This window comes from Cavia porcellus, unplaced genomic scaffold (genome assembly GCF_034190915.1).
Source record: "Cavia porcellus strain 051 isolate PalLab524CR breed Dunkin Hartley unplaced genomic scaffold, mCavPor4.1 scaffold_2, whole genome shotgun sequence".
Lineage (NCBI taxonomy): Eukaryota > Metazoa > Chordata > Mammalia > Rodentia > Caviidae > Cavia > Cavia porcellus.
The window spans coordinates 29,514,271-29,541,935 of record NW_026947485.1 but is presented as its reverse complement, the minus strand read 5'-3'; the positions used below and the strand labels follow the sequence as shown (position 1 = coordinate 29,541,935).

The 27,665-nt window shown below is 50.8% G+C and overlaps 3 protein-coding genes and 1 long non-coding RNA gene across 8 annotated transcripts in view; 2 read left to right on the top strand and 2 right to left on the bottom strand.

Moving 5' to 3' along the window:
* Evx1 (even-skipped homeobox 1) overlaps nt 1-13,222 on the bottom strand; it is a 46,619-nt gene extending 33,397 nt beyond the window's left edge. Inside the window, exons 1-3 of one of the 5 annotated variants that reach the window (XM_063239869.1) lie at nt 12,690-13,222; nt 11,752-12,503; nt 10,892-11,224 (exon numbers count right to left, since the gene is read on the bottom strand). The gene's annotated coding sequence lies outside the window, so the exon portion shown is untranslated. Of the gene's footprint in view, nt 1-7,395; nt 8,815-10,891; nt 12,504-12,689 lie in introns of those variants that run through there. The other 4 variants (XM_063239879.1, XM_063239866.1, XR_010044455.1 and 1 more) reach the window with 4 other exon arrangements.
* A 108-nt stretch (nt 13,223-13,330) lies between these two features.
* Hoxa13 (homeobox A13) lies at nt 13,331-16,594 on the top strand. Its single transcript, XM_005008377.4, has 2 exons — nt 13,331-14,346; nt 15,052-16,594. Exons 1-2 carry the CDS (start codon nt 13,431-13,433, stop codon nt 15,294-15,296), a joined length of 1,161 nt encoding a protein of 386 aa, XP_005008434.2. The 5' UTR covers nt 13,331-13,430; the 3' UTR covers nt 15,297-16,594.
* Nucleotides 16,595-18,166: 1,572 nt separating this feature from the next.
* Nucleotides 18,167-20,505, top strand: LOC134473937 (collagen, type I, alpha 1a-like). Its single transcript, XM_063239848.1, has 2 exons — nt 18,167-18,649; nt 19,710-20,505. Exon 2 carries the CDS (start codon nt 19,812-19,814, stop codon nt 20,427-20,429), a length of 618 nt encoding a protein of 205 aa, XP_063095918.1. The 5' UTR covers nt 18,167-18,649; nt 19,710-19,811; the 3' UTR covers nt 20,430-20,505.
* A 3,236-nt stretch (nt 20,506-23,741) lies between these two features.
* LOC134473944 (uncharacterized) lies at nt 23,742-27,652 on the bottom strand. Its single transcript, XR_010044449.1, has 3 exons — nt 26,723-27,652; nt 24,844-25,829; nt 23,742-24,690 (listed from the first exon to the last, which is right to left on the bottom strand). It is a non-coding gene; the product is annotated as an uncharacterized LOC134473944 (long non-coding RNA).
* Nucleotides 27,653-27,665: the final 13 nt, after the last annotated feature.

Below are 27,665 nucleotides of genomic sequence, written 5' to 3'. Positions count from 1 at the left end.
ATTTGTGGCCGGGGGGTGGGGTTCTACTGAAGACTTGCAAACCCACACACCTTTGCCACTTGGTGACCTGGCCGCCGCCGCAGCCTGCGATCCTTGAGCTGAACACTCTCGTTCTAGGACGGTACCGCGGTCCTCACGCGGGGCCCCAGATGAGTGTCGTAGGTGGGGGGAAGTCGCCAGCAAAGACCTTACAAGGTTCCTGGCCCCAGTCCTGTCCCTCCCGGAAGGCGGACTTGCCCAGGGCACAGATGGACGTGCTGCCCCTGGGGTAGAGGCGGGGTCCCCCATCCCAGCTGCTCTGGCCTTGCAACACTGGGGACCCAAAATAGCAAGTTCATCTTGGGTCAGTCTTGCTAGAGCTGACCCGGTTCCGCAGCCCAACAGGGTTTGGCCGTTGAATCCGAGAACCGCTCGCGGCCCCAAGGCCTCGGCCAGCGGTCACATTGCTATGGAGAGCAGCCTGGGCGTCCGGCCTGGGGCCCCAGGAGGGCGGCCTCGGGAGGGTGCTGGAGGGACGCAACAGTGCGACCCCGTGCGCCGGGCGAGGGTCCCAGCGCCCCCAGCGCCCCCAGCGCGCACAGCCCGCTCCCCCGAGCCGCTGCCCTGCAGCCGCTGGCGCACCCCGAACCTGCCAAAGAAGCCACCCGTCCAACACTTCGAACAATCCGGGAGAGCGAAAGAAAAAAAATCCAGTCTCCCTTCTGTAAACGTTGCGACTCCTTCTCAGCGTTTTCCTGGCTTCTCATAAAGGTGGCCGGGGCCCTTTACAGTAAGAGCAGAATAATGTTTGCGACTGTACGACATAATTATCTCCAGACTTGCCTCTCCCCCGCCCCCGGCCGGGTTTTCACCAGCGAAAGCGGCTAATGCATTTGCGCACATTAAACATCTTGAACGCATAATTACAGGCTGCAGACAGGCTGGACAATAAAATATCTCGGCTCGATATTTTTGGAAGTCTTTTGCGACTGTGCCTGGAATAAATAACAACCGCTTTCTATGTCTTCAGCCATCTAACTGCAGCCACCATTATTTCAGGACACTTCCACCCCACCTCGCGGGTGCTTTTGCGACCGGGCAGCGCAGCGGGGTAGGGGAGCGAGGCTCAGCCTGGCGAGAGGGAGCTGCGGCCGCGGCGCCCCGGGAGTCTCCCTGGCCTGGATGGATCGAGGCGGTGGGGATGCGGACTAGTGGAACACGCCGAGGAAAATGTGTTCCAGCACTGCGGGCCGCACGAGGGGCGCACAAGGCGGGTGGTTTAGGCCTCAGTCTGCGCATCAAGCCCTCTCCACCCTCTCCGCAGCTAGTCTGAAGACCAAAGAATTTGAAGAAGTAGATTGTCCTGCTCCTGCCTCGCAAGCACCCTTGGAAACGGAAATGCAGCTCTGGAGGGAAAGGCTCCTGCCCTCTGAGAAAGCTGCTGCGGAAGAAAGTGCAGGCTACGAGTGGGAGGAGGAGGCTCGGGTATTCTCATCCGAGAGGCCTGGGACTCTAGCTTCCCTAGAGTCGCAGTTGCCTGGTCTGTGAAATGGAGATGATTATAACAACCTCGGGACCTACTTCACAGATCGTTATGGGAAAGCACTTTTTAAAAAGATTTTTTTTATTGCCATATAACTTACATAGAGGCAAGTATACAAATCTTAAGCACCCAGCTCACTGATTTTTATATATGTGTACACTTGTGGGACTACTACGAAGATCAAGATATGCAATATTATGGACTCCCAGAAGACTTCCACGGAGCAGTTTTAAATTTTACTTAGTGATAATGTTCTCTAACTCAAGAGGTCAGCTCCCAGGAGTAGTGTGTGAAGCTTCCGGACACTTGAGGACAAGAAATGATAAAACGTGGGCTGAGAATGTACCTCAGAGGCACAGCTCTTGGCCTAACATGAGAGGACCTGAGCTCCTTCCACAGCAACACCAAGAAAAAGGTTTTGATAAACTAAATATATAGACAAGGGTTATTTACAATTGGTGGATCATTGTGAGGACCTTGCCTACAAAGCCTCAGGCACTCAGTCTTGGGAGAAAATTAAAAATCAGGTTTCACTCATTCCGAGACAGTGGGTAAAAGTGTGAGATGACACCTGTAAAGCTGACACCCAAGACCCTGGGCACCTCATTTAGGTGTTCTGCCTTGAATCTAAATCTGTTTGATGCTACAGAAAATCCCCCAGAAGGATGCTTGGCTGTGAAATACATGGGCGCTCCACTGTTTGAAGAATGCAACCCCAATAGCTAGCACCTACAATTAGTGCACTTCACAATATAAAAGAATTTATAGGGAAAAAAGTTGAATGCTTCACTACAACACTCTGACCCTCAATTCTTCCAGAAGAAGTCACTGTTACTTCTGACTTTTCTGTCATTCCAGACAAGTCTTTTAAAAAGGTGCTGGGGGTATAGCTCAGTGGCACGGGCACCTGCCTGGCAAGCTCAAGGTCTTGAGTTCAATTCCACTTCCAAAAATAAATAAATAAATAGCCCAGTGGAAACCTTTACTATACATGTGGCACTTACCTTGGGTGTTTTCTTAAACATTGCCCAAGACAAGCCTCCATGACAGGTGTATTAGCTCAGAAAGTTATGTTTTGACCCAATGACTCAGCCAGATGAAATTAAAGCTAACCTTGAGCAGCTGGGCACACAGAAGGGCCACTGTAGCCTGGCTTCTAGATCCTAACTTAATGCTAATAAGCTTGGCAGCCCTCATTACAATCAGCTAGTTGCCTTTGCCACCATTACCAGAAACTCCTTTCCTCCCTGGACTAGCAAAGCACTGGGGGGGAGGGGGGAATAAGGGGCTGATCGTGGCTTTGGGGCTTCCACCACTCTCCGGAGTCAGGGGAAATTGGAAGTGCCTCTTGGAATTTTTAACTATTCTGTCTTGGCTGCTATAAAAACCTTACTCTGGTCATTAGCCCACTCTGGGTGTCCAACTCCAATCCTATTTCCTCAGTCCTCTTTGGAGCTCAATGGGGAGGCCCCGGTTTTGCGCCCCACCCCCTCGCACCAGTGCAGAGGCAGGAGGGCATAGTAGGGGCTTAGGGCTGTGCCCCCAGACCTTGGACCCCACAGTGCTCTCCAGGAGAAGTCGGAGGAAACGCGTTTACCACCTGGGCGACCTTGACTGCAGCCGATTAAAGTTTAATCCGAGGTGTGTGCTCAGCCTTGCCATGTTATTTAAACACATCAAAGGTCATAAAAAGATTCCAATGGCGTGAGCCGGTTCCACGCGGGCCCGCAGGGAGTCAGCATTTGATTCTGGTTGATTTCCAGAGCCAGGATGTGGAGCGTGGGGCAAGGACTGGGGCATAAGAAACAAAGGGAAAGGTTTGCTTTCGTAAGGAAACGCCAGACTTCAAAAAGCAGCAAGGGAAACCGAGTCTCTGAGAACAACGGGACAGAGACAGCGCCCCGCAATTCCAATTAACTGGGAAGACACCTAGTGGGAAGAGATCGCAACTGCAACGGCTTCCCGCGAGCGTCCTCAGCCCACCGACGCGGCACTGGGGTGGGGGGCGGGGCACGAAGAGAAGCCCTTTTCTCCCTGTGACCATTTCAGCAATCAAGTAGGTTCTCTGCTACCGTAAAGACCCCAGGCCTGGGGCTGTACTCCCATTCTGTACCAAGGCATCATTTCCGCCTTAGGTGGACCTGTCTGGCTATCTTTGGCTTTCCTATTTCTAGGTTAGCTGCCATCCACGTGAGCCAAGGATCCCTAAATTCTAATCCAATCCTCCTTGTTGGAGCAGCCCACATATGGGTTCTTGTGGAGTGTTCTGAGTGGCTCTGGGAATGGTGGATGAGACCATTTTAGGCAACTAACAGGTTGTAGCAGAAGCCAGATGAGGCCAAGGGCCAGGATGTTTCTCCAGCTGCAGTCTCCCAGGACACACAACCAGCATTTTCTTTTTTGCGGGGTCAGGCCAAGCTCACAATTGCCAGGCAGGCACTTATACACACCATTTTCGCCCCTATCTCTGTCATGGAGCCCTTGGGCCAGCCCTTGTGCCAGGTGCCTCTCCCTGCCCATCTGTAATGACCCTGCAGAAATAAGGCCCCCATTGGGAACACTGTGTCCGATCATTACTATGCTTGCCTTAGCCTTTCCTAATCTTAAGGCTGAAATAACTCTCCTTATGGGCCTCCCCGTGTGCCTCAAAGGTAACTACTGCATCTTTGTATTGTCTTGTGTCTCCTGCTTCAAGTGTTGGGGAGGATCCTCCTCCTGAGCAGGCTTCAGGTCTTCTCCCTTCTCTCACTCCTTGTTAGCATCATATTATTCCAGACTTGTCAGGGAGAATAGTGTCAGGGTGCCCCTTTTCTGGATAACACAGGCCAAGGGACACTGCTCCATATTTCAATATATGAATTTCAGGGCATCATGGAGCCACAAAAGGTCCTAGAGCAGGAGAACTGCTTCTCCTCTCAGAATTATCAGGCCCTCTGGCTGCTAGGGACAGCAGGTGGCTACAAAGAATCACCCTTTGGAGGAGCCACACCCTCTCCCCATGTTGTGCACAGATCCCAGCTGCCTAAGGCTGTAGAAAGTGGCTCCTTCTCTCCTCATTTTGCCCATTCAGGTCCCTCTTCTACATCTACCTGTACTCCTTCACAGGGCTTGAAGGAAGGCTAGGGAAAACCTGCTCTACATTACCTTCATCCCTACTCTTCCCTCCACCCCACCCACCCCAAGTGTGAAGAAATTGTGGATGAGACCATTCTAGGCAAAATGCCCTGAAGTTCTTCAGAGATATCAGCCGGCTCTCCTCACACTCAGAAGTGCATCCCCCAACGGGCGTTAGATCGATGGCTTCTGCTCTCCTCACTCTATCCTCATCATTTAATGGCAGGATGCAATTTATCCCCTCAAGTGCAGGTACGGAAACTCCCTTAAGTTTTATTGAATCAGCTCCAAACTGTTGAAGCAGGAGTGTGTGGGTAGAGGGTGGGGAAGGACTGCAGCTGGACTAACCAGATTCAACTTCAGGGAAGGAAAACCTGAGACTTGGATTACAAATGAACCTAGGATCCAAGATGCTGAGCTCAGATGGGCTGGTGTGCGTATAAGGGACAGAGTTGCTCCCTAATCCCTCCCAGTCCAACACAAGACCTGGAAACCCCCCTTCCAGCCCACCTGGCTAGGCCCAAACCCCATTCCTAGCTGGATCCCACAGCTCCACCCCCACTCCTGCCAACTCCACTCTCTCCTGCTCTCAACATAAGCTTCAGGACTTCTATTCCTCAGGGTGACAAATGAGTCTGCTTGCTCTCAGTGACATCAAATTACTTTGCACCAGCCAAGGGTTCCATGACCCGACATAACCTCACATTAGATCCTAAAAATGTAAAGAAATATGGCCTTCTTAAAAGTGGCTGAGAGCACATAATTGCTAGCAGGCTAGAGGAGTCGTCCCCAACTCAGCTCCCGACCTGTGCCTCCCTCCAAAGCCAATACCAGCCAGGATACACAGGCCGGCGCTGTGACCAGACAGAAGTTCAATCTAACATTTAACCTGGGCCCTAATCAGGTTCCCCAAGTCCAGATTATTTTTGTGTGGTTACAGAAATCACAGGAAGGCTTTCAGCCTCAACTGCAACTCACGGGGGGGGGGGGGGGGGGATCAGGCTTCAGCAGAGAGGAGGATTGGCCAGAGATGGGTTTCTACAGAGCTCTAAAAACACAGGCTTTTCTTGGGCTGCCATGGTTAATTTTTTTTTTTTTGGTTAGGAGCTCTAGTTTCTTTGTTTCTCTTTTCTTTCCCTTTTCTCTCTTCCTCTTTGTCTCTCAGCTTGCTGATAGTGTCTCTTTTCCCTTCTCTCTCTTCCTCTGAATATTCTTACTTCTATAGTTTCCACCCTGACCCTGACCCTGACCCAAGCCTTCACCCCATACAAACTCCAACCTTGCATCCGGAGAGCTGGGACACCCATCCCCCAACCGCTGGTGCCCAAGGGCCTGGTAAGGGTCTTCGATCTTGTTAGTGCCACACAGATTACAATCTGGGATGCATGGGAGACATTTCAGAGGCTTTTGCCCCATACAGATGGCACTGTTGGAGGTTAATATAAAATATATGCATATAGATGTCTTCTGTTTAATTTACATACCCTTTATGAATTTAGCCAACTGCACATTTTTAATGCTGTGAGCAGTTATATATGGTTGCTGTAAAATTATCCCAAATATTATCAATCTAACACTGTGCCATGGAAAAGAAGATTGGGGTTAGAACTCACCAGTTAGGCTGCTAGAGGATTTGTCAAATTTTAATGGTTTGTTTGTTTTGTTTCATTTTTTAGTTTTGCCTTTTTAGTTTCTTTCCAAAGCTTTAGTTAAATCACCATCGAGTTCACCAAGGAAGATCATGACTTTGTCAGATCATTGAATTCAAACAAGAAAATCATGATATCTTTATTCTTTGTTAAAGAATCTTATTGTGAAAAAGATATTTTAAAAATAAACAGAATTGCATTTTTTTCTTGAAAACTGTGGCCACCCTGACAAGATATCAAATATAAACTTCTTCCTCCTACACTAGTTATTAGAAATCTCTTCAGAATTTCCACCAGGGAAGGAGATGTGTTGAGATGGTAAAATAGTGATTTGCACATTCATAAGTGACTACATGTCAATTCAGGACACAAAAGAAGATGGGGTATGGTTTTCTTCTCCCCCATGAATCCTGATGCAGCCAGTGAAAACTTTAATAAAAGAATGATTTGTTCAGAGCAAAGAGTAATATAAATCTCTAATATACATAATTTTTCATATATAAAGAAGAACCATGTAAAATTTCAGGCAAAGTGGAACCACACTCCCCACACCTTTTTGGTTTGACTTCTCTTGGCTGGAATCTAAGTTGTTTCTAGAATGTAACTGGAACTATTCAAATTCGAGTCTTTCATTTTCAATTTTGAAATAATATATCCTTGTTAAGAGTAGAATGATTTGATGTCTGGGATTCAATTTTAAATGTTAGATAAAGAATGGAAGTGGATGATGAGAGCTACCAGGCAAAACGATAAAAGTTGGCTGTATAGGGGTTTATTGTACTTTTTGATGTATTCGGGAATTTTCATAATTTTTTTTTACAAAATTGTGCTGTGCAAATGGGGCTTTAAAAAAAAGAAGGAAGGTGATCTGCTGGGTAGCATCTGGAGTTACTCACTTAATCTTCAGTTTCCAGGAACAGAAAACATCTTGTTTTGCTTTGTTTTTTGTTTTTTCATTTCTCCCAAATCAGCCTGCCATTCCCGATGCTTTCTCTCTGGCAAATTCCCTTTCCCAATCCATAAACCAAGTATCCAAACCCAAGGCTGGGGGCTGATTAGCAGGCTTCCGTACTCAGCCCCCCACATCAGAATGTAAATGTCTGTAAAAACTAATATCAAACGTTTTTTATTGAGCTGCTTCGTTTTCCTGAGCATTGGGCCAAGTGGAATTCCAGCCCAGGGACAAAGGGATGGTGGCTCCAGACCGCTTCAGTGAGGGCCCCCAGAGCCGGCCAGAGGATCTGGCCATGACAAGCAAACCAGCTAAGGACAGGTGTACATAGGTACGAAGCCCTGGAAAAGGGAGTGACCGGTGGCCAGAAAAATAGGAATGGGCAGAGAGATGGACCAGCTACCCAGAATAATGTCACCAGGTCAGCCTGACAAGGGGAAGATTTTTTTCCCTCCGAGCTCGGTTTGATGTCTACATTTCACCCAGCTGACACTGGACATGACATTCACTGCACGCGTGTGCAGAGGCCTGATGTGTGAATCTGTACGGGGATATCAAAGCGCACACATCGTTAGGATTGCAATACATAAAGTGCCCGTAAAAGTCTGATTACACCTCGGTGTGTACTTGGAGGAGTCCCGAGTCCCCCTTCCTCGTGGCTGCGCTGGCTGGCTGGCTGGCTGTCCCTTCCTTCGGTTGCTTTGTGGTTAAGAATTCGCAGCCTGCTCCGGGCGGGCGGGGAGGCCTGAAGGGTTCTGCGGGGAGAGGGGCTCCCGGGCCCAGGCCTGCACCGGTGGCTTCCCGGGGCGGGCCAGAAAGCCGCTGCCCGACGGGGCCAGTTTGCCTGCAAACCCCCTACTTCCTTCAAGTGTTCCAAGGTCTTCAGTGTATTTGTTGACATAAAGAATCCGCAGTCCAGCGCCGGCTTCCTGTTTTGTTGCGGGCTGCAGCCCGGAGCTGCGCTGGGGGACGGCAGGAGGTTTCTGTTCTCTTGGGGCAGTGAAAGCACAGACAGCGTCGGGTAGAAAGGCACCTCGTCCTTTTCCTTTGCACGTCGTCGCGCGGGCTTGCGGGCAGCCGCAGCTCTTCCAACGCCCTGGCCCTGGCCGAAGGCGGCGAGCTCGTTCCCCACGGGCCGGGGCTCTCCGATCCAGCAGGCGGGAGTCCTCGCCACCGCCACCGCCACCGCCACCGCCACCGCCACCGCCACCGCCACCGGTCACGCACCGCAAGGCGAGGTTCCTCCGCCGTTGGCGCTTCGGCTCCCAGAAGCCTGTTTCCCCTCCTGACCCGCAACCCGCACTGCAGGCAAGACTGCGCGGTTCCGAATCCAGTGAAGAGCCAAACAGGGACACTGCCCGCGCAAGAGGCGCTCCTATCAACCCCTAAATGGGCTTCAGGATCACTGGAGCCTCCCAGAGCCAAGTGTCAAAGGCCCGCCATCCCCAACTCCAAGTTTGCACCAACTCTGAGGCGGTCGGGTGCCACAGTGAAGCCACTGTGCAGGGTGCTCTTCATGGCCTGAGACTGGTTGTTCTGAAAGTTGGGGAGTCTTGTCTATCCTCCTCAAAAGCTTTCTGGAGGAAACAGAATAGGGTGTCCCTAAAAATGGTGGTACCTTATTAGGCCCTCTGCTCTAGTGGCTTTGTGGTGAGGATGGAACCTGGCAGGCGGAAACTTGTCGCCTGCAAAATCCACCCTGAGGGCAATGGGGAGAGCCTGAAGGTCACAGGGGCTCTGTGTAGGTCCTTCCAGACCTTATAATTTTAGTTTCAAGAGTTAGCGCGCGGTGGCCACAGTGCAGTGCCTCTCCATGGCCCAAAGCTATCCCCACAGCCTTGAGCTTCAGTGCCTCATCATCTCTTTAAATGTGCAAACATCTAAACAAAAGCTTGAGGGAATGACAGAGTGCACCATTCCACTGCTCAAGGCTAGCTTTGCACAGGTTTCAAGACCAACCGTTTCCCTTTAAGCAAAGAGCGTTCAGGTTCTACCCTGAGAGGTGTATGGTGTGGACCCTCAAAAAGCACACCATAAACACAGCAGTCCCATGTTTGCCCCTTTTCCAAATGGTCTGCCCCAGTGAAAATTCTGAGGTAGCACCCTGCTTGAGAATGTTCTCTCCCTCTTTCCTAGCTGGCTTCAGCCCCTCAGGACCCCCACCCCTTTTTTCTGGATCTTTCTTGTTTTGCCATTATCTCCGCATCCCCAGTCCGCCGGAGGTGGAAGAGAGAGGGTTAAGATGTTCTGCAAATGTGGCTCGTAAAACTGCTTGGATACATTAGAAACACATGAATATCCTGAAATACAAAGTGTCTTTAAAACCAACCAAGGAATATTTATCCTAATGTGGGATAGATGCAAAGAAGTAATGCCAGGGAGCAGTGCTGACAGCCTCTTCTGAGTTAAAGTGATAGCAGGTAAATTTCATTTGCAAATGAAAATCAAACTCAGTAAAACCTAATTTCCCTTTGTCTTTTCCTCTTTCAACCCCGGAGGCTCAGGGTCCCGTGGCCCAGGCTGGCATCATCAAGTCCCCCACCCAGGAAACCTTAGCCCAGTCTCTTCCTTCAGTGGGAGGCTCCAGGGCAGCCAACGCCCTACAGGGGGCCCTGGTCCATCCCAGGAGGTATGAAGCCAAGGTGTCTTGGAGCATGAGAAAGGCTCTATAACCACCTGAACAAAAGGCCAAGCTGCAGTCAGCCCTCTCAGTTCTGCCCCTTCACTGCCCTCTCAGCAGGTTCCAGAAAAACCTAGGGGCCCCAGGCAGATCCTGAGCATTAGCACAGCCTCTTCCACCTCCACCCACTTGGCCTTCTCTTGGCTCTATTGCTTAAGTGGCCCCCGCTGCCTGCCGAGGATCCAAGTGTGTTCCTGGGCTTGCTTGGCCTCACACATGGAAAGTCTGAGGATAAAATTGTTAAATTGATAGTGCTTCTTTGTAATCCTATAGAAATTCCTGAGCCTGAAGAACAAAAAAGCAGGGGCGGCTAAAGAGAGCAGGCACCCATAGTTGGGCAGGCAAGCCAGTCTTGACCTTGCCTTTGAGGAAAGAGGCAGAATGCTGGGAGGATCTATGCTTGTTTCTCAGAACACAGTCCTGTCTTTATTGCTCTCCAGACCTTTCTTTTTCTATAGCAAGCCAGTTTGGTAATTGCCTAGTGGAATAAGAATCCATACTGGGAAACATTAATGAACTCTTTATCTTCCTCAGTGAAATGTTGAGAAGCGGAATTATTCTTGCTTCATAGTGAGTAAAAGAAACTAGAAATTCAGACCTATGATTACTCACAGAATTCATTCTAATTATATAAACTATTCCCACTGATTGATGGCTGCAACACAATATTTAGCAGGACACGCAGGCACTTAAAAATAGTGAAAGCATGCCAAGACTCCATTGACATACCTGACCGAAAAATCACATCATACGTATTATGATCTAAGACGGGGACAACCAGGCTGCCTCCCTCTAAGTAATCATGTCTTTAGAGTTTTTTTAAATGATAGGGAGACATAAATCTCAATAATGTGGGCCCCAAGCCTTTCCTTGGTGGGGGCACCACGTGTGAGACGCAAAGCCAAAAGAATCTGAGATGCGACCCAAAGAGCCTTCTTCCCCTCCCTTCCCGGCGCCGTCCCTCCCAGACAAACCTGCTTGTGGCTCCTCAGCGGACAAGGCGAAATCTTGTCTCACCATTTTTGGTGAGGAAGGACCAGTCGACTTTGGCAGTCTCTGCTTGCAAGGCTCCCGGCTCCAGTGAAGTGGGAGGGGGAGAAAGAACGTGAGCTGGCCTTGGCGGCAGTGCGCACAGGCAGCCTCGCCACAGCCAGAGGTGAGCTGGCACAGGCGCCGGTTGCTGGGGGCTTCCCAAGCCGTGTTTTCGTTTTTCCGGGTCTGGCTGAGAAACAGAAGAGGCTCAAAGCCCCTGCCAAGAGCTGGGTGGAGGCAGAGAAGAAGAGTCCGTAAACACTGCCCCAAAAACTCTACAAAGGCAGAGGGAGAAAAACCTGGCTAGACAAACAGCCAGCAACTAGAATTCTAAACGAAAAGGGAATTAAGGGCGAGGGGAGATGGGTGGTGGGCGTTTAGCAGCCACAGTACAGCTGCGGTGGTCTCCAGGCTTGCATGGCAGCTCTCTCACGCTGACTAGACTGCAACTTTCAACTTGACCTTGGCCTCCAGCCGTGCCTGACCCGTATGTAAAACCGCCCTCAAGTCCCCAGGAACTGAGGCCTCGAACCCTACCCCGTCTCTTTGTCACTGTGAGTTTTACAATGCCACTTGGAGGAAGGGAGAGGGTGGGGGATGAATGGCCGGAAAGTAACGCAAAAATCAAGTCTTTACAGAGACCAGTTCCTTAGTCTGCAAATGGCTAGTGGAGAGAAGGTAAACTGGGGGCAAATCAATATTTACCCAGAACCACTAAAAAGTCAAGAGGGAAAGGGTACACTCCCCTGTGTGGAGGAGGTACTGGGTGGGGGCAGAGAAGGTTTTACTGGGTAACACTTACATTGGTCAGGGAAAAGCCTGGAATCTGGGGAGATAAAAGCCTGAGCACAGTTCATTGGTCTGTACCTTGCAGGAAGCCCAAGGGGCTTAGAGAGCAGAACAGTGGGGTGATATGTGCAGCGTATGAGTTTAGGGCTGAGGCTGCAAGCTGGGACGGAGGGCAGGTTCAAGTCTGGCTGCTCATCAGTTAGCCCGGATGGAAGGGCGTCCAGTGTGTTCCCGGCTCCAAACGTTCCTGAAGGTGAAGGTGCCCACTTTCACTTTGAATGCTTCTTCCCATGCTAACAGTCACACAGAGATGGAAATACCTGCTCTCAAAGCAGCGGGACCCCCAGAATCCCTCATCAAATCATGGCAGCTGCCAGGAGGGCTGCTGTCTGGCTCTTCCAGTACCAGCACCCTCTGTGCTACCAGAAAAGGGTCACATTTCCCAGGCACACAGGAAAGGCTTCTTGGCTGACTCTTGGGCACTGGGACCCTCTGCAGGCTGGGGCTCCTATCTGAAGGGAAGACGTGAAGTGACCCCCAAAGAGCCCTTTCCTCTTTTCCCAAAATGCAATCCAGTAGTGGGTTCCCAGATGTCTGGAGAGTCAAGTTCAGCCCAGGCTCTATGGAGCAGCTTGCGTGAGGCCTCTGGAGTCCCGGCCAGCAGCCCAGCTGTGGCCTGTTCCTCTTTAAGCCCCTTCCATGAGAAGCCGGCCGACTGGAGAGACAGGAGCATGGGTAAATGGTGTTCTCTCCATCTCAAAGACTCTGGAGGAGGAGGAAGAATTGTTACTGGGTCAGATTGGAAAAACAGGCTGTGTATAAAACTGTATGACTGTGACTTAGTGCATCAGTGTACCCTCAACTGTGTGTACCCCTATGTCATTGCGGGTGAGATGAGTTCTGCCTGAGTTTATGGGCCTAAATGCAAGCATATGAAAACTGTCCACTAACGTTGTGGAGAGGGAAGGGAAGAAAGCTCCTAAACGCAGTCCAAGCGTCTCAGTGGGATGTCCCAGGAGCGCAGAGCCAGGCACAACCGCGAGAATCCACAAGCAGCAAACACCCCGCCTCTGTTCCCCTGCAAGGAGAGCCAGGTTGAGGTGTTGTCCACGCGGAAAGCTACAATATCCGATATCCATCTTATGGTCTCCCCGCAGAAAGACGCTAGGATACCTGGAAAGAAAACAGCCCCCAGGGCCCCACACCCAGCCTGATTTAGTTAGTGCCTTCTTCACCAGTCTCTCTTCCGTGGGCACAGGAGGATTTTACCTGACCTGTCCCCACGGCCTCAGGTCGCAACCCAAGCGGTGCGCCCACGTCCCCTCCCTGCCGAGGGAGACAGGAAAGAAAGGGGAGCGAAACGGGGCTTCCCTCTCCTCCTCGCCAGTCCGCGACCCCCCGCCTCTCCGGGGGTGAAGGGTGCACGGCCGAGCAGCGAGCCCTGGCGCTGGGGACCCAGCGCGCGCGGCGGCCGGGACCGCGGGTGCCCCGCGCGGAGCTGGGGCCGGAGCCGCCCGCTTTGCATACGCCGGGGGCGGGGCGGGGGCGGGCCAATGGGCGGCCGCCTGGCGCGACCCCGCAGGGCGCGATCCGCCCCCCTCGCCCGGGCCCCGGCCCCGCGCAGCGCGCTCTTCACTTCTTGGGGGCTTTTTAAAACAGCGCCACTGGGGTCTTCTCCATGCGGCTCGGGCTATGACAGCCTCCGTGCTCCTCCACCCCCGCTGGATCGAGCCCACCGTCATGTTTCTCTACGACAACGGCGGCGGCCTGGTGGCCGACGAGCTCAACAAGAACATGGAAGGGGCGGCGGCGGCGGCGGCAGCGGCGGCGGCGGCGGCGGCCGGGGCCGGGGGCGGGGGCTTCCCCCACCCGGCGGCGGCCGCGGGGGGCAACTTTTCGGTGGCGGCGGCGGCCGCCGCGGCGGCGGCGGCGGCGGCCAACCAATGCCGCAACCTGATGGCGCACCCCGCGCCCCTGGCGCCGGGCGCCGCGGCCGCCTACAGCAGCGCGCCGGGGGAGGCGCCCCCTTCGGCCGCCGCCGCCGCCGCCGCCGCCGCAGCCGCCGCCGCCGCCGCCGCCGCCGCGTCGTCCTCGGGCGGGCCCGGCCCGGCGGGGCCCCCGGGCGCCGAGGCCGCCAAGCAGTGCAGCCCCTGCTCCGCCGCGGCGCAGAGCTCGTCGGGGCCGGCGGCGCTGCCCTACGGCTACTTCGGCAGCGGCTACTACCCGTGCGCCCGCATGGGCCCGCACCCCAACGCCATCAAGTCGTGCGCGCAGCCCGCCTCGGCCGCCGCCGCCGCCGCCTTCGCGGACAAGTACATGGACACCGCCGGCCCCGCGGCCGAGGAGTTCAGCTCCCGCGCTAAGGAGTTCGCCTTCTACCACCAGGGCTACGCGGCCGGGCCTTACCACCACCACCAGCCCGTGCCCGGCTACCTGGATATGCCGGTGGTCCCGGGGCTCGGGGGCCCCGGCGAGTCTCGCCACGAGCCCCTGGGTCTTCCCATGGAAAGCTACCAGCCCTGGGCGCTGCCCAACGGCTGGAACGGCCAAATGTACTGCCCCAAAGAGCAGGCGCAGCCTCCCCACCTCTGGAAGTCCACTCTGCCCGGTAAATGGCGCCCCCTTTCCAGCCCCGGTCTTCCGGCTCTGCTCCAGCTTCTCCCCCGCTCTGCCTGGGGTCACCCGGGTGGCCTTCTGCTCTCCCTGGCTGTCCCAGCGGGGCTGCACCCCTGGGAGCCTGATCCTGGCTGGCTAGCGCTGTCCGCACTACCCTAAGTTGAGCTGGCCCCTGGCCCTCTTTGGGTGAAGGGTGGCCGGGAGGGAGCTTGTGGGGACCCCTTTCTTCTCCCTCTGCGCCCCGCCCTCCCCAGCCCTTGACACTGACTGAAACTGGGAAATCGACCTGCTATTTGGCTCATCAGATTGCCACTATCCACGGTCAAAAAATGGTTTCATTGGTGAAGCATCGAGTGTTGGGGCTTTGGGCAAACCGGGAGAAGCCCAGGCACAGGAGCGTTGTGCCCTGCGTCGGGTGTTAAATTGTGGGCAGCTGGGCCCGGAGATGGAGGGAAGCAGGCGCGCTGGGCATGCAAGTTAACCCTGTTGGAGTGATCACTGGAACTCTAGGCGACTTCATTTCACTGCATAATTAACCACTCTCTTCTCCTAACCCTTTAAACTTTGGCAGAAGGCCGGGTCGTACAGCGCACAGCAAAGAGCAGCCCGCACTAGGCGCGTGGATCTGATCGAGCTGTCGCCTGTGTCCTGGCCCCCTCTGATCTGTGTATAATTTGCCTTGTCCTCTGTCTTCCAGACGTGGTCTCCCATCCTTCGGATGCCAGCTCCTATAGAAGAGGGAGAAAGAAGCGCGTGCCTTACACCAAGGTGCAATTAAAAGAACTCGAACGGGAATACGCCACGAACAAATTCATTACCAAGGACAAACGGAGAAGGATATCAGCCACAACGAACCTCTCTGAGCGGCAGGTTACAATCTGGTTCCAAAACAGGAGGGTCAAAGAGAAAAAAGTCATCAACAAACTGAAGACCACTAGTTAATGGATTAACTATGGAGTAGAGGGAACTTGAAGAAATGCTTCAGAATCCATTGCTTTGCCCAGATAACAATAACACTTAATAATGATTGAAGAAATGGAAAGAGAGACACTGGCATTTGGCTCTCCTCAAGGGAGAATCTCTTCCTCTAATGGAATCTACAACTTTTTAAAACCTTCAAGAAATGATAAAGACCGCCAGTTCTCCCGCCAACCCAACCAGACCGTTACATGACAAACTAGAGTCAAACATCAACCCCTAAACATGCAATTTCAGATAAGTTACACATTTACTGAAATCTTGTAAGTATTTATGTGACCGTCATATTTTAGGACACTGTGTTAGATGGTAATAATCTGAAAGTTGGTTACAAAAGCAAGTGGCTGTTGTAAGCATCTGCTTGTCCTCACGTCGCCGTCCCCTTTGCATGTTAAGTGTCTGCTCAGGTAAATCTTAGTGAAATTCCTATATTGTATGTTCTGAAATCTGTTTCATGTATAAGTTTAGAGAGGGGAAAGAGAAAGTACTGGAATAATCTAGAACTATTTACTCTGAAGGGAGAAAGGACAGGAAAGCGCTTTTGAAGATCATATGTCTTGATAGTAAACACAAACAGATTAAACCTTTGAGACTATAAAGGAATTCCAGGTTGGTAATGTCTTTCTGAGAACAATTTTTAGTTGCTTGTAACAATCACACTTTTGGCATCTGGACTACCCCATGATCAGTGATTTTCCCAAGAATTGGGAGTTTTAAAAAAATGTTTAAATCAACAGATAATCTGCAGGATTCATTTTATGTCAGATCTCCCAGCAGGTCCCACCCCCAGCATGATGGACTTTGATTTTGATGCAATTCGTTTTTCATCTAAATTAATATTTTCCAATATTTGCTAAATATTTTGCAGGATAAATAATTTTCTTGTTTTTATTTTTAGATGACTCAGAATGGAAATTCATTCCCCCTAAAATATTTAGATTGTCGGCATTCTATATTTTGGTCTTTTAAGAGATTAGTATTTTTCCTTGTTTACTGTGTTATGAGACTGCAGTAGAAAGTTTAAGGATTCATCTTCACAGCACATTTTTAATCAAGCAGTTATCTCAACTAGCACATTCGTTTTGTTCATATTCACTTTAAAATACTATTTTGTAAATAAAGACATTCAGCACACTGTGAAAATGTATTTGTGCACCTGCTTTTTAAATATTTCTACTAAAAATGGAAATTTTAGACCTGTAGATAGTGATACAGTGGTATTAATTCTGTTAATAAAATAGTCACTGCCATTAAAATCTGAAGGATACACTCGTTACTTTCCTTTGCTAAACGTGCTCTGCACGGAAAAGGAGCAAGTTTGTCTCGTACAAACCAAGGACTATTGGATTATTATTCAACTTTTGGAGGGGTTAATTTTTTAAAAGAAAAAGGAGAAATCTCTCATAACTAAAATTCTGAAAGTGATAAGTGCTTTAAGGAGATAAAAATGTCAGGTGAAAGGGAAAGAAAAGAAAGGAGAAAGAGATAGTATAATTTTCCAGGCTCCCAGTGGAAAATGAAAACCAGTTGTTTAGTATCAGTAATGCTTAGGCTGTCGTATTTTAAAATCTGCTGTTGGGTCTACATGTGTCTGAAAGGGCAGGTTTTGATATTTGTTGAAATGACAGGACTAGGAAAGGCCTTAAACCTTGACCTTGACGAAAAAAGACAATTTGTGACCTTGACTTTTGACAGCTCATGAATTGGCCTGGGCTGGATTAGTAGATCAAGGGCGCCACCTGGTGTTGACAAGCCTCCTTGTAATTCTTCAGCTTCAAGGGAACCAAGAATTCTTACCTCCTTGACTTGTAATTTTAGAGATTTAGTACTCATTTATTTGGCTCCCAATGGAGCGAATTTGAATATATGTAAATTAAACATGTGCCTGTATATATGTGAATATATATCATATATGTGTATACATGTATACATTTGCATATGAGTGCTTGTGTGTGCTTGTATATGTAATTATAGAATCTGTACAGATATAGTATCATTAACTGCTGATGACTCACAACATTGTAATTTAAGGTAATTTCTAGAGTTGAGATGCAAAATGTACTTTACATGATGTCAGTTTGCTCCTTTTAATGACCAATTTGATTTGTCTTTACAGCAGCTCACTCAGATTTCTGCAGGTCTGTTTTAAGCTGTACATTTTTGTTACAGTCCAAGAGATGTTCTTAAATAACCATTTTTCTCCTCACCCTTCAAGGTGGTCTACCACCCTAATTAGAGCTATCAGAGAGTCTTAACGGCAAATAAAGTTTCAGATGCCTTGCTAACTCTAGAGTTCTAGAGTTACATTTCAGAAATTCAAAGAAGCCCACCTCTTAAGAGGTCAGTAAGGAGAAGTTAAGTGTCTCATACCTACAAAATGACCATACTGTGTATGCAGAAGGAGAGTTATCCTGGGTAGCTCAGAGCTGAATGTGGCTCCAGGGTGGTGTGCAATCTTATATGGATGCTTGCAAATGTGCCGTTTGATTTGTGGGAGAAATAAATACATTTAATATTAACAATCACTATCAAACTATATAATAATGATAAATTTTTATATCTACTGTTTATTGATCCCCTAACAATACATCAGGTGCTGGGTTCAGAGTCTTAAATAATACATATGTATGTTTATATATTTAATACACACATAGGGTTATGTGTTTTTTGTCAAACCCATGCTCTGTTCCACCAATATTAAAATGTTGGTGGAACCAGTAGCCTGGAAATATGGAATTATCAGATGCAGATTAATTTTATTTTTATATTAGAGGAAAGAAATAGTGAACAGAAGAACTTGATTCATCATTTGGTGGAAAATAATATTGGTTGGTTACAAGCTTGGCTGATGGAGACCTCCCCCAGCTTACCTAAAGACGCAGAGCTTTATAGATGAAGAATTATGGAAAAATCTAGAGCTATTTCCAAAATCCAAGTCCTGAGCCATGTATCCAACGGCCCTGTGAGTGCAGTCATATTTTGATGCCCTGAGGATTTTCACTTCACTTGTGGAAAGAAATGCAAATGCTACTTCATATGCGCCTCCCCGCATCTTGTTCCACAGTTCCATTTGTAAAAGAGCTATCCTGGAGCAAAATTAAGGACATTCTCCAAAATGTTTAAAGTGACGGAAAATTGCCTCGAATCTGGATCTGTGTGCTTACAAATAGCTGTGAAGAGGACTCTTCTGTTGATGGGAGATATTTTTCTTTAGATGTAAGAAATATTCTGAGCCGCAGGCCTAGAAAAGAGACCAACAGCAGGTCTGCATCCAGAATGCTGCCCCTTCAAAAGCCATGCCACTACAAGAACCTTGGGTAAAGTAATAGCCTTTTTTTCTCTTTCCAGATTTGAAACTGTAACAGAAATATGTCAGTAGCCCCACCCCCACCCCAGTTCTAAAATGGCTGTTGACAGTGTCAATCTTAAGTAACTGGTTTCATACTGATAGTGTCCAGGGAGCTACCAGATAAACTGAGGTGGGCATGGATTTTAATGGCTCCCCAATGCTTAAAGCCTGTAGGACTAACACAGCTAGGGGAACACCAGCCTCCACCTGAAAAATAAAAGTAATAATGCAAGCCATTAACGCACAAATACTGTGGTTTAAAACCTGATTCAAGTTTTTTTTCTAAAAAGGAAACTGTTTTTGGACAAAAAAATTTATAAGTATAGAACTTTCCCCATCTGCTCTTAATACTGTCAAATTTATTAATTTAAGTGGTTGACTGTAAAATGTCACTGTGTATTTCGCTACTACTTCTCCCTGATGCAGAGTTGAAACCATTCATGTAAATTGGCTTTGTTTTTTAACATAGAAAGAAAAATTAAGAAAGTTGAGAAAAGGAAATTATTGATTTTTAAGATTCGACCTAATTGAAATGTTTTCCGCGAAATTCGCCAGGAGGCAGTGAAGAAACCCAGCTAGCTAAGGGGGATACATCTGTGTGCGGGTAGTCAGATTTCACTGTATAATAGATACGGCCTGTTACACCGCCCTGTGTGTTTGGAGGGTTGGGTGAAGATGCGGCATCCTTCTTTCTTTCTGCGAATTCCCGTTTCGAGCCCAGATGGAGGCCGCCCGGGACTGCTAATCCCCAGACCCGGTGGGTTCAGAGGCGCCCTTCTAGATTTGCAGAGCTCTATGGAGGAGACGATAGTGGCTCGCTGATTTATGCGCATTCCTTTAAACTTGATCGAATGCGTGTCAGCAGCCCAAGTCCTGGAGAATCAGAGAAATGTGCAGCGAGTTGCTCACATCCCATTTTTCATAAGCAAAGATGTAGCGTTATCCAAAAGGCCCGGGGAGATTTATGCCTGCGTTTTGGGACAGGAACGCTAATTAAGTTTTCATCTGTTCGGCCACCGGGTAAATAGCAACCACGAGGCTTCATTCTGAGAAGACCCACCCAATCCTCACGCATCTCACTTGCGCAGACAACGCCTGAGAGGAGCCTGCTATTTTAAATTTTATTTTAAATGGAGAACACGAAAGACGCTGGCGCAGGGGGAAATCCCTCCGTAGAAGCAGCCAAGGCCTCGCCCGGTCGGGTGGATCTCATTGCTCTCCGACTCCGTCGCGCAGCTGAGGAGCAGGGTCCACCGGGCGGACAGACACAGTTTCGGCGGCGTGTGAGGCTTGCAGACCCTCCCAGCGGCCGAGCAGGCGCAGGCCTGGTCCGGGCGCGGACGCGCGGCTGCAGAGCTTCCGCGGGCGCGCAGAGAGCGGGGCGCCCCCCGGGACCCGGGCGCGGCCCCAAGTCCTCGAGCTCCGCAGGAACCCCGCACCGACCTTCAATGGAGGCCCCGACCCTCCGGGGGCAGGCCTGGCTCCGACGGCTGCAGCCGCGGCTCGGCGGCCCAGCGGCGGAGGTCGCGGCGGGGGAGCCCGAGGCCGCGCCGGCGGGCGCTGCAGGCCCGCGACACCCCGAGGCTGCCGCTGACGTCACCGCGGGCCCAGCGCTGCCCGGGAAGGTGTCGTGCCCGAGCCCTTCTCCGCCACACCCTCGCTGCTCAGGAGGGCAGTCGGGTTTACTCTCTCCTGCTCTTAATTCTTGGCAGCATGGAAGGTGGTTTGCAACGGGAAATAAAACTTGACAGCAGCATTTTCTCTAAGAGGGGTTTGGAGACGAGCTGAAAAGAAACCGTGTTTTTCTCTATCAAAGACTTCCGCTTTGGGAGCCCGGCGCTGGCCGGCGGGCTGAGGTCCGAGGGAGCGGAGCTCGGGCTGGGCGCGCGGGCCAAGCGCCGGACACGGGCAGCGCGGTCTCCACCTGGCAGGGACGCGGCCGGACGGCCTCCCTGCCCCGCGTATGGGCGACGCCGGCCGGGCTGAAGGCCCCGGCGCACCTCGCAGCCTGACGCCAGGACCCGAGCACGGGAATTAAGCCCCGATGGAAGTCGGCTGGCACCACGTCGTACCCAAGCGCTGGCTGGGCTCAGGCGAGCAAACAGGCCTGGAGAAGGGCTTAGACTGGCTGGCTTTAGTCCCGGGCCTTCTGATCACGCAGGTTACGGACAGAAGTTGACAGGAGAGGTGTTGAGTGCAGTGCCGGGGGCTTTGTTTCACCCGCCTGCTGCGGACACTGCACAAAATGGAGGGGGGAATGAGGATGAGCGCGCAGCCCGCGTGGGTTGCCTGGGCTGCTATTGGGTGGAAAAGGCTGGAGCCGCCACGGCCCCCTCCTGGCGGCGCACAGCGTACTTGTCTTTTGCACGGTAAAGGTCAAGTCCTCGGAGCCACCGCCTCCAAGGTCTGGGCGGGTTGCTCGCTAGTCGCGATAGCCGCGGCTGCCGCGGTTGCTGGTAGGCCCAGGACATACAATTGACAGAGTCCTCTTTGCTACTGCTGCTGCAAGCAGGTTCTGGTGGCCTGGGCTTGAGCATTGCATGTGGGATTCCTTCTTGGTTTCCAACTTACCCTGTTAGAAAAGAATTTCACAGTCGGGGGTTGGGGGGACCAGGCTATGGCTTTATCCTGGAAGAGCAAGATCTGCCCCAGTCCAGAAGATTTCTGAGGCTGTGCAGGCCGAGCCCGGGCAAAATGAACAGCCTGCAAGCTCAAGGGGAGCAGACAGCCCTGGATCCTGGATAACTTGGAGTACTTGATCCTGGTAGGAACAAGTGGCTTGCTGGTCTGGGCCATAGGGCCTGGGGTAATATAGAAAATCTAAGACCCTGCTGGGCTTCCTAAGCTCAGGTGTTCCATCAGTGCATGGCAGGCCTTTTGGTGATATCATTGATGTTTTTCTCCTGCCTGAAATCTTTACTAAATGAGGTGGGCTCTGCCAGTATAAAAACCCCTGACTCCTGGGCCCCAAGAACTGACTGTGCTCTGCAGGGGAGGAAGCACTTTACTCCCTGCATATAGCCTGCCTTTGGCAGGTCAGAGCCTCAACTCAGCCATAAAGAGAATTTAGGCTAGTCTGCCACTGAGCCTGTTGGCCAAGGGGTACCAAATCTTTTCTTTTCTATCTTTTCTTAAAAGTCAGGAAAGCTGACTTTGCCCCTACAGTGGGCCAGACTGGGTGGTGGGGAAGTGGGATACAGAACAGGAGGGATTGTCTATAAATGAGTACCATGGTGAACAGCCAGGCAGATGGGTCAGGGAGCCCCCGAAGGCAAGGCTGGATGGGGACAGGGGACTAGTCTCAACCTTGGAATCTGAATTGCCACTGGCACTGAGTAAAAATGGAGTTGTCCTGGAAGGCATTTGGAACCTGGATCATGAGAGAGTCCTGTGAGCCATAGCCTTGGGGACTGAGACCAAGGACCAGAACCAACATTATTGTTGGACTACTCTCTTTTATCCTCTTTATTGCAGATATATTTGGTTGGGGAAACCCCATTTGGGCCAAAGCTGCAAGGAAAATAGAAAGCAGACATTGAGAACTAGGGTTTCACCCTTCAGTGCTGCCCCCACCCTATTTGTTCCCATGCTATACAGGAAAAAGAAGTAAAATCTTCTCTAAGGAGTTAGCAATAGTAAAAATAAAAATAGTTCTCAAAGGAAGGAACCCTTTCTTCTCCCATCGGTTCAAGAACCAGTAAACTAAATGATAACCAAATTGCTTAGGTGACTGAGACGCTCAACTGAGCCCTCTGCCCCACCTCCCCATGGTCAGAGGAAGAATATCTTCAGATATTCAAGAACAGTAGGATGACTGAACCTGCTAATCAGACCAAGAACCAAATGTGAGGTCAAGTTCAAGGAATTACCTGTTCTCTTGCTATAGAGAAGGCAAGCGGGGAGTCAGTGCCTTGACAAAGGGACAAATTAACCCCTGTCTCTACTTGGTAATGGTAGAGGTGATCTCTTGACATTTTACCAAAAGGAAAGGTGATGGGTTGGCCATGATCTGCCAATAAGCCATTCTCTGACAAGAAAAACTGGGAAATTTCCTGGGTCATCCCCAAACACCCTCATAGCTCACCACAAAGGAGCAGGTAGTCCTAAGGACATCTCCAACTTGGAGGGAAATAGTCCCCAAATGAAGGCCTGCTCTCCATCCCTGGAAAGAGCTCTATGTCCATTTCCACCCTGATTCTTCCAGCCAATTCTTGCACATGTGGGCATTAGGGTTCACTAGGGAAGCTTAGCATTCTAAAAACAGTGTAACATTTGGGGACAGAGGAGAGTAGAAGCTCATGCCAGCAAGAAGAGGCAAAAAGTGATAGTGCTCTAAGGCAAAATAGTGATAGTGCCCTAAGCAAACCACTAAGAAATAATTGTAGGTCTCTGGTGGAGGCTAAAATTGTGGGGAGTCAGAAACCTCATAGACCATTTTCTCTATACGTGAGTGCTAGGTGCCTTCTAGTGGCATCTCAGCTGTTGCTCAGTCTAGGAGAGACATCAAAGAGGCAAGAGGCCCCAGAAAGAGACTGACTAGAAAGATGCAAGACAACAGAGGACAACAAGCCAGCAGGAACTGCTGGGGGACAGTACTGGCTGGAGAAGGACTTGGGGGGGCAGCTGGTTTTGGCATTCACACTATGGACCTCATGCTGAGCATTCAAAGGGCTACAAATGCAGGCACTGGAGATTTCCTACTCCCAGATTTGGAGGATGAGGAGCAGCTGCTGTCTTCCAAGCCAGCCCAAGCAAGGGACAAAGGGCAGCCCAGAAACCTGGCCAATTGGGGTTTAGAAAACTGGAGCCTAAAGGTGCCCTCATCTGCACCCCCACTACCAGCTCTAACCTCCTTTAGCGTGAGAGAGTGTTAAACTGCCTTTCAGGTATCCCTTGAATGATTGTTAAAACCATCCCTGGCATGACAACCACGGTGACAAGGCCTCACTCTGCCCAACTGCATGTCAATGGTGCAGAAGGCACTCTGCTACTCAGTATCAGCCGTTGGCTCCCTCCCACAGCTGCCCAGACCTCTCCTGCTGCAAGAAGAAGCAGATGCGGCAGAGGCACCCCATACACTTTATTCTGATATCCTGCCTGGAAAGACGGTAGCACACGGGTGCGTGGATCACCATCCCAGCCAGGGTGCACTCAGCCTGTGAGGAGGGCTGGGTAGGCGCACATCCTCCCTCCCCAATGTCAGAGCCAAATCAGACGAAGGCCCTGAAAGGCTTGCTTTCGGTCTGTTTTGCTAAACAAATCTCCTTGTTAGCTGTTTCCGCCTTGATGAGGACCACAGGGATGCCTGCCTTCTCTCCGGGTGGCCACCTCCAAAGTCTGCGGAGGAGCAGCGGACAGGCGGCCCTGCAAAAGGCTGCCTAGACCTTGAAGTTCAGAAAAACAAGAGATTGAACTGGCTCCCTCCCTTCTTTGCAGACACACACACACCGTCAGGCAGCCGCCACTTCCTGCCTTTGTTTTTCTTCCTCCAAACATTTTTGGCCTCTTGCATTAGCCGCCCTGGGGCTCCGGGTTGACGATTAAAGGAAATATATGCTTAAGAGTGTTTTCTGGAGATGGCCCCGTGCCGTGGAGCTCTTGTGAAAGAACAGCTCATGGGAAACCAGTCGCCAGGGCCAATGTCACAGTCTTGCCTACCGCGGCAGCTTCAAGAAGTAGAACTCGGACTTGGGCTTCCGGGATAGCCTTAGACCCAGTCAGCTCTTTCCCAAAGCCAGGTAGGTTCAGCGTGACTGTTGAGCCTCCTGCAAAGCAGAAAAATCTATAAGACTCAGCAAAGTTAAAATCAAGGACTGGTAGCTGGGTAGGCGCTACCCCTTCTTGCCTCATATTTGGTCCAAGCCTCAAAACAGTACCCATCCTAACCCCCACTGGCTGCCTGAAGAAACATTCACACCAACTATATTCTGCTTGAGTGGGGCAGGAATGGGCAAATCCAGAGGCATCATGCAGGCTTGGAGGATCTGAGCACCTCGAGTTTTGTCCCTGCTAAGAGAACTAAAAGCACTCAGCGGTTCCAGGCATTTTCCCTTCTGCTGCCATCAAAAGCCTTTTCCCTCATCCATCTTCCGGCACCCCCCCCCCCAGGCTGCAAGTCCTTTTGGACACCCAGCTTCAGTACAGCCTGTCAAATAATCCTACCAACCACTCCTGGAGTATCTTCCTTCCACAGAGCCTTTCCTTGGGAATTTGCCTTGTCTCATGAAGATGCCCAAGGAATCCAAACCTGCCGGCAAACACTCCTCTCGGAGTCCTTGAGAAGGACATAGGAGGCAGTGGTTATTTGAAATAGCACACAACCCCATACTGACCTTTCTGTGGGGACACCCTCTCCTTGGCACCAGAGGAAGCCGATCTAATTAAGTGAGGGGCTGCATGCAGCTGGGGGAGGTGGTCTAGCATCCCCCGCTGGCGGGCGACTTCGGCCCCACTGCTCAGGCACAAGCTGAAGTTGACTGCCAAAACTGCTATAAAACCGCAGGTCTGTCTAGAACTGTTTTCGGTTCTCCTAGACGCCCCCGGGTTCAATTATGGTCTTAAAAGCCCTAATACAAGTGCAAGAATTTGTTTGCCTTCATCCAGGGGCGGGGCGAGCCCTGCAATGGTGGCGCCTTTGTTATGGCAAAGTCACTGAAACCCTTCATGCATTCCTTTTGTTCCAGGATTGGGATGGTGAGGACTGGGTGGGCTGCAGGGAGACAGTTTGGGATGGTGAAAAATTGAGCCAGGGAACTATTCAAACACAGCAGTTTGCAACCTCTCTTCTATCGTTTATATTCCATCTCCAAGAAAGAGATACTGTGGAGAAATAAATATTTTGCCTTGTTGGTCGCTGCTGGAAACAGGAGTATTTTTGCTGCAGGGCAACTCCACAATTGTGACTCTCAGCTTTAGGAGGTCCCAAGCTACCTTTCCCCAACAACCTTCTGCCCAGAGGATCTTCTCACTCATGCCGATGCTGCCCTCTATGCAAGCTACAGTGGACAAATATGTCAAGCTGAAGATGCACAAATAATGTCGAGTTCAGCACTCAGATTCGAGGGGCATGAAAGTTCTTGCAGCAAATCTTGAATAAAGAGTCCATTAAACCAATGTGTCTGACCAAGCTTGATTTGTGATAAGCAATCCTTGTAAAGGGGGAAAACCACATAAACATTAATGCCAATAAATTAGTTTACTCTACTACAGAATAATTACTCGATATTATTGATATTTACAGTGAGTATTCAAATGCAATGGCAGGTCATTATTTGGAGAAAATACATAATGAGAATATTTCTTTTCCAGTGCAATACATGATTAAATTTGTTATTAAGTCAGTTACAGTCAGCTCAGCAATAAATAAATAAATCGATGTTGACACTTAAATGCCAAAGATCTTAGAGTTTATACTCTAAATCTCCTCAAGATATGTAAATACCTTTAGCTATTTCCTGGATAAGGAAAGGGTTTTCATTTTTCATTTTTTAATTTTCCTTCTGCACCACCGCAGCTCCTTCTAAGAATAGTGTCTTGGGGAGGCCGTAGGGATGGGTCTTTTCCCTTTTCCTGTCTGGCCACTCTATGCCCTCTCTCTTCTTTCATTTACCCTAAATAGTCTTCCTTCAATTCTACAAAATAGTGATGAGCACTATTTTGCCTTCTTAATTTTTCTGTTTCCTCTCCTGAGAAGGTAGATTCACACTAGCAGCTACGGCCTCTGACTCTGTCTTTAGCGCGAACTTAGCCTTTTCAAGGCATCCTTAATTGCCCAAGGTGTGGAGAGTTGGAGGAGCACCTCTCTTTTCTTTGGCATTGTGCTCCTTCTCTGGAATGAGTGGCAGGAAAAAACACCGAGCTTTCTGAGTTTCTGCCTTGCACATCCTTTGCTTTCACTCTCTCGCTTTGCAAGGAAGAAGAGGAGGCAGATTATCCCTTTCTTAGCCGGGACTCCTCAGCCATCACGCCCCCCTTTCTACCCCCATTCTCCACACTCGCAAGTAGCGTGGTGGAACCCCCCCTCCCCAAAGATCCAGCATACCCAGGAGAAGGCTCCTCGGATGTCAGCTCCTCTAAAGCAGCCCAAGGCTTGCCTCAATTGCATGGTTTCCCGATTCCTCAGCTCCAGAAGACCAGGCAGACGTGCTGACCAGTGAGCAGAGGCGCAGCCCCCATGTCTGTGACTCTGCCCACTCATTCCGAGCCCCGGCAGGCATCGAGAAGAAGGGGGCTTCTTCAAGGACAAGGGCTGGGGTGAGGAGGCGGGCAAGGAGCATGAAGGGGAAGGTGGATCCCGGGTAAGACGAAGGCCCTTCCGGACCCGTGGATCACTGACAATCCGCGCGGAAAGCCGCCCTGGCTGTTGGCGGTTTAGGGACGGAAGGCACTAAAGCGCTTCGGAAGTGACCATGAATGCGAGCGTGTAATCAAGTCACCGTGCAAATCAGACAAGCCACGAGGCCAGCACATCCACCACTACGAACCCTGCCCCCGAATGGGGTCCAACCAGGGTCTGAGGCTGAGGTGCTTCCCAGAGCAAGCCTGGGGTGGGGGGCTGGGAGGAAGGGGACGCGACCCTAAGCCTCCAGGAGAACAGACTCCCCGACCACGGGCCACTCAGCTCCGGGCTCCCACCTGGCCACCCCCAGCACACAGCATCCCTCACCCACCCGAGGAGTTGGGGTGGGGGCCACGGGAATTGAGTTTCTCACCGCCCTAGGCGCATTCGAGGGCTGGGATCGTGCAGCTGAGCAAAAGCGAGCTGCACGGGGGCGCACCCCAGCCCCGCCGCGCGCCGGGAGGCCCCCAGCCAACATGAGTTACACCGGCGATTACGTGCTTTCGGTGAGAACACCGAGTGACGATCTGTTGCTTCCCCTGAGGTGGCTACAAAGAAAGGAAGCCGAGGAGGGAGGGGAGGGGGGGAAAAAGGAAAGGGGGGGGGGTGAAAAACGCCCGGACTAGCTCGCAGCTTGTCAATTTCA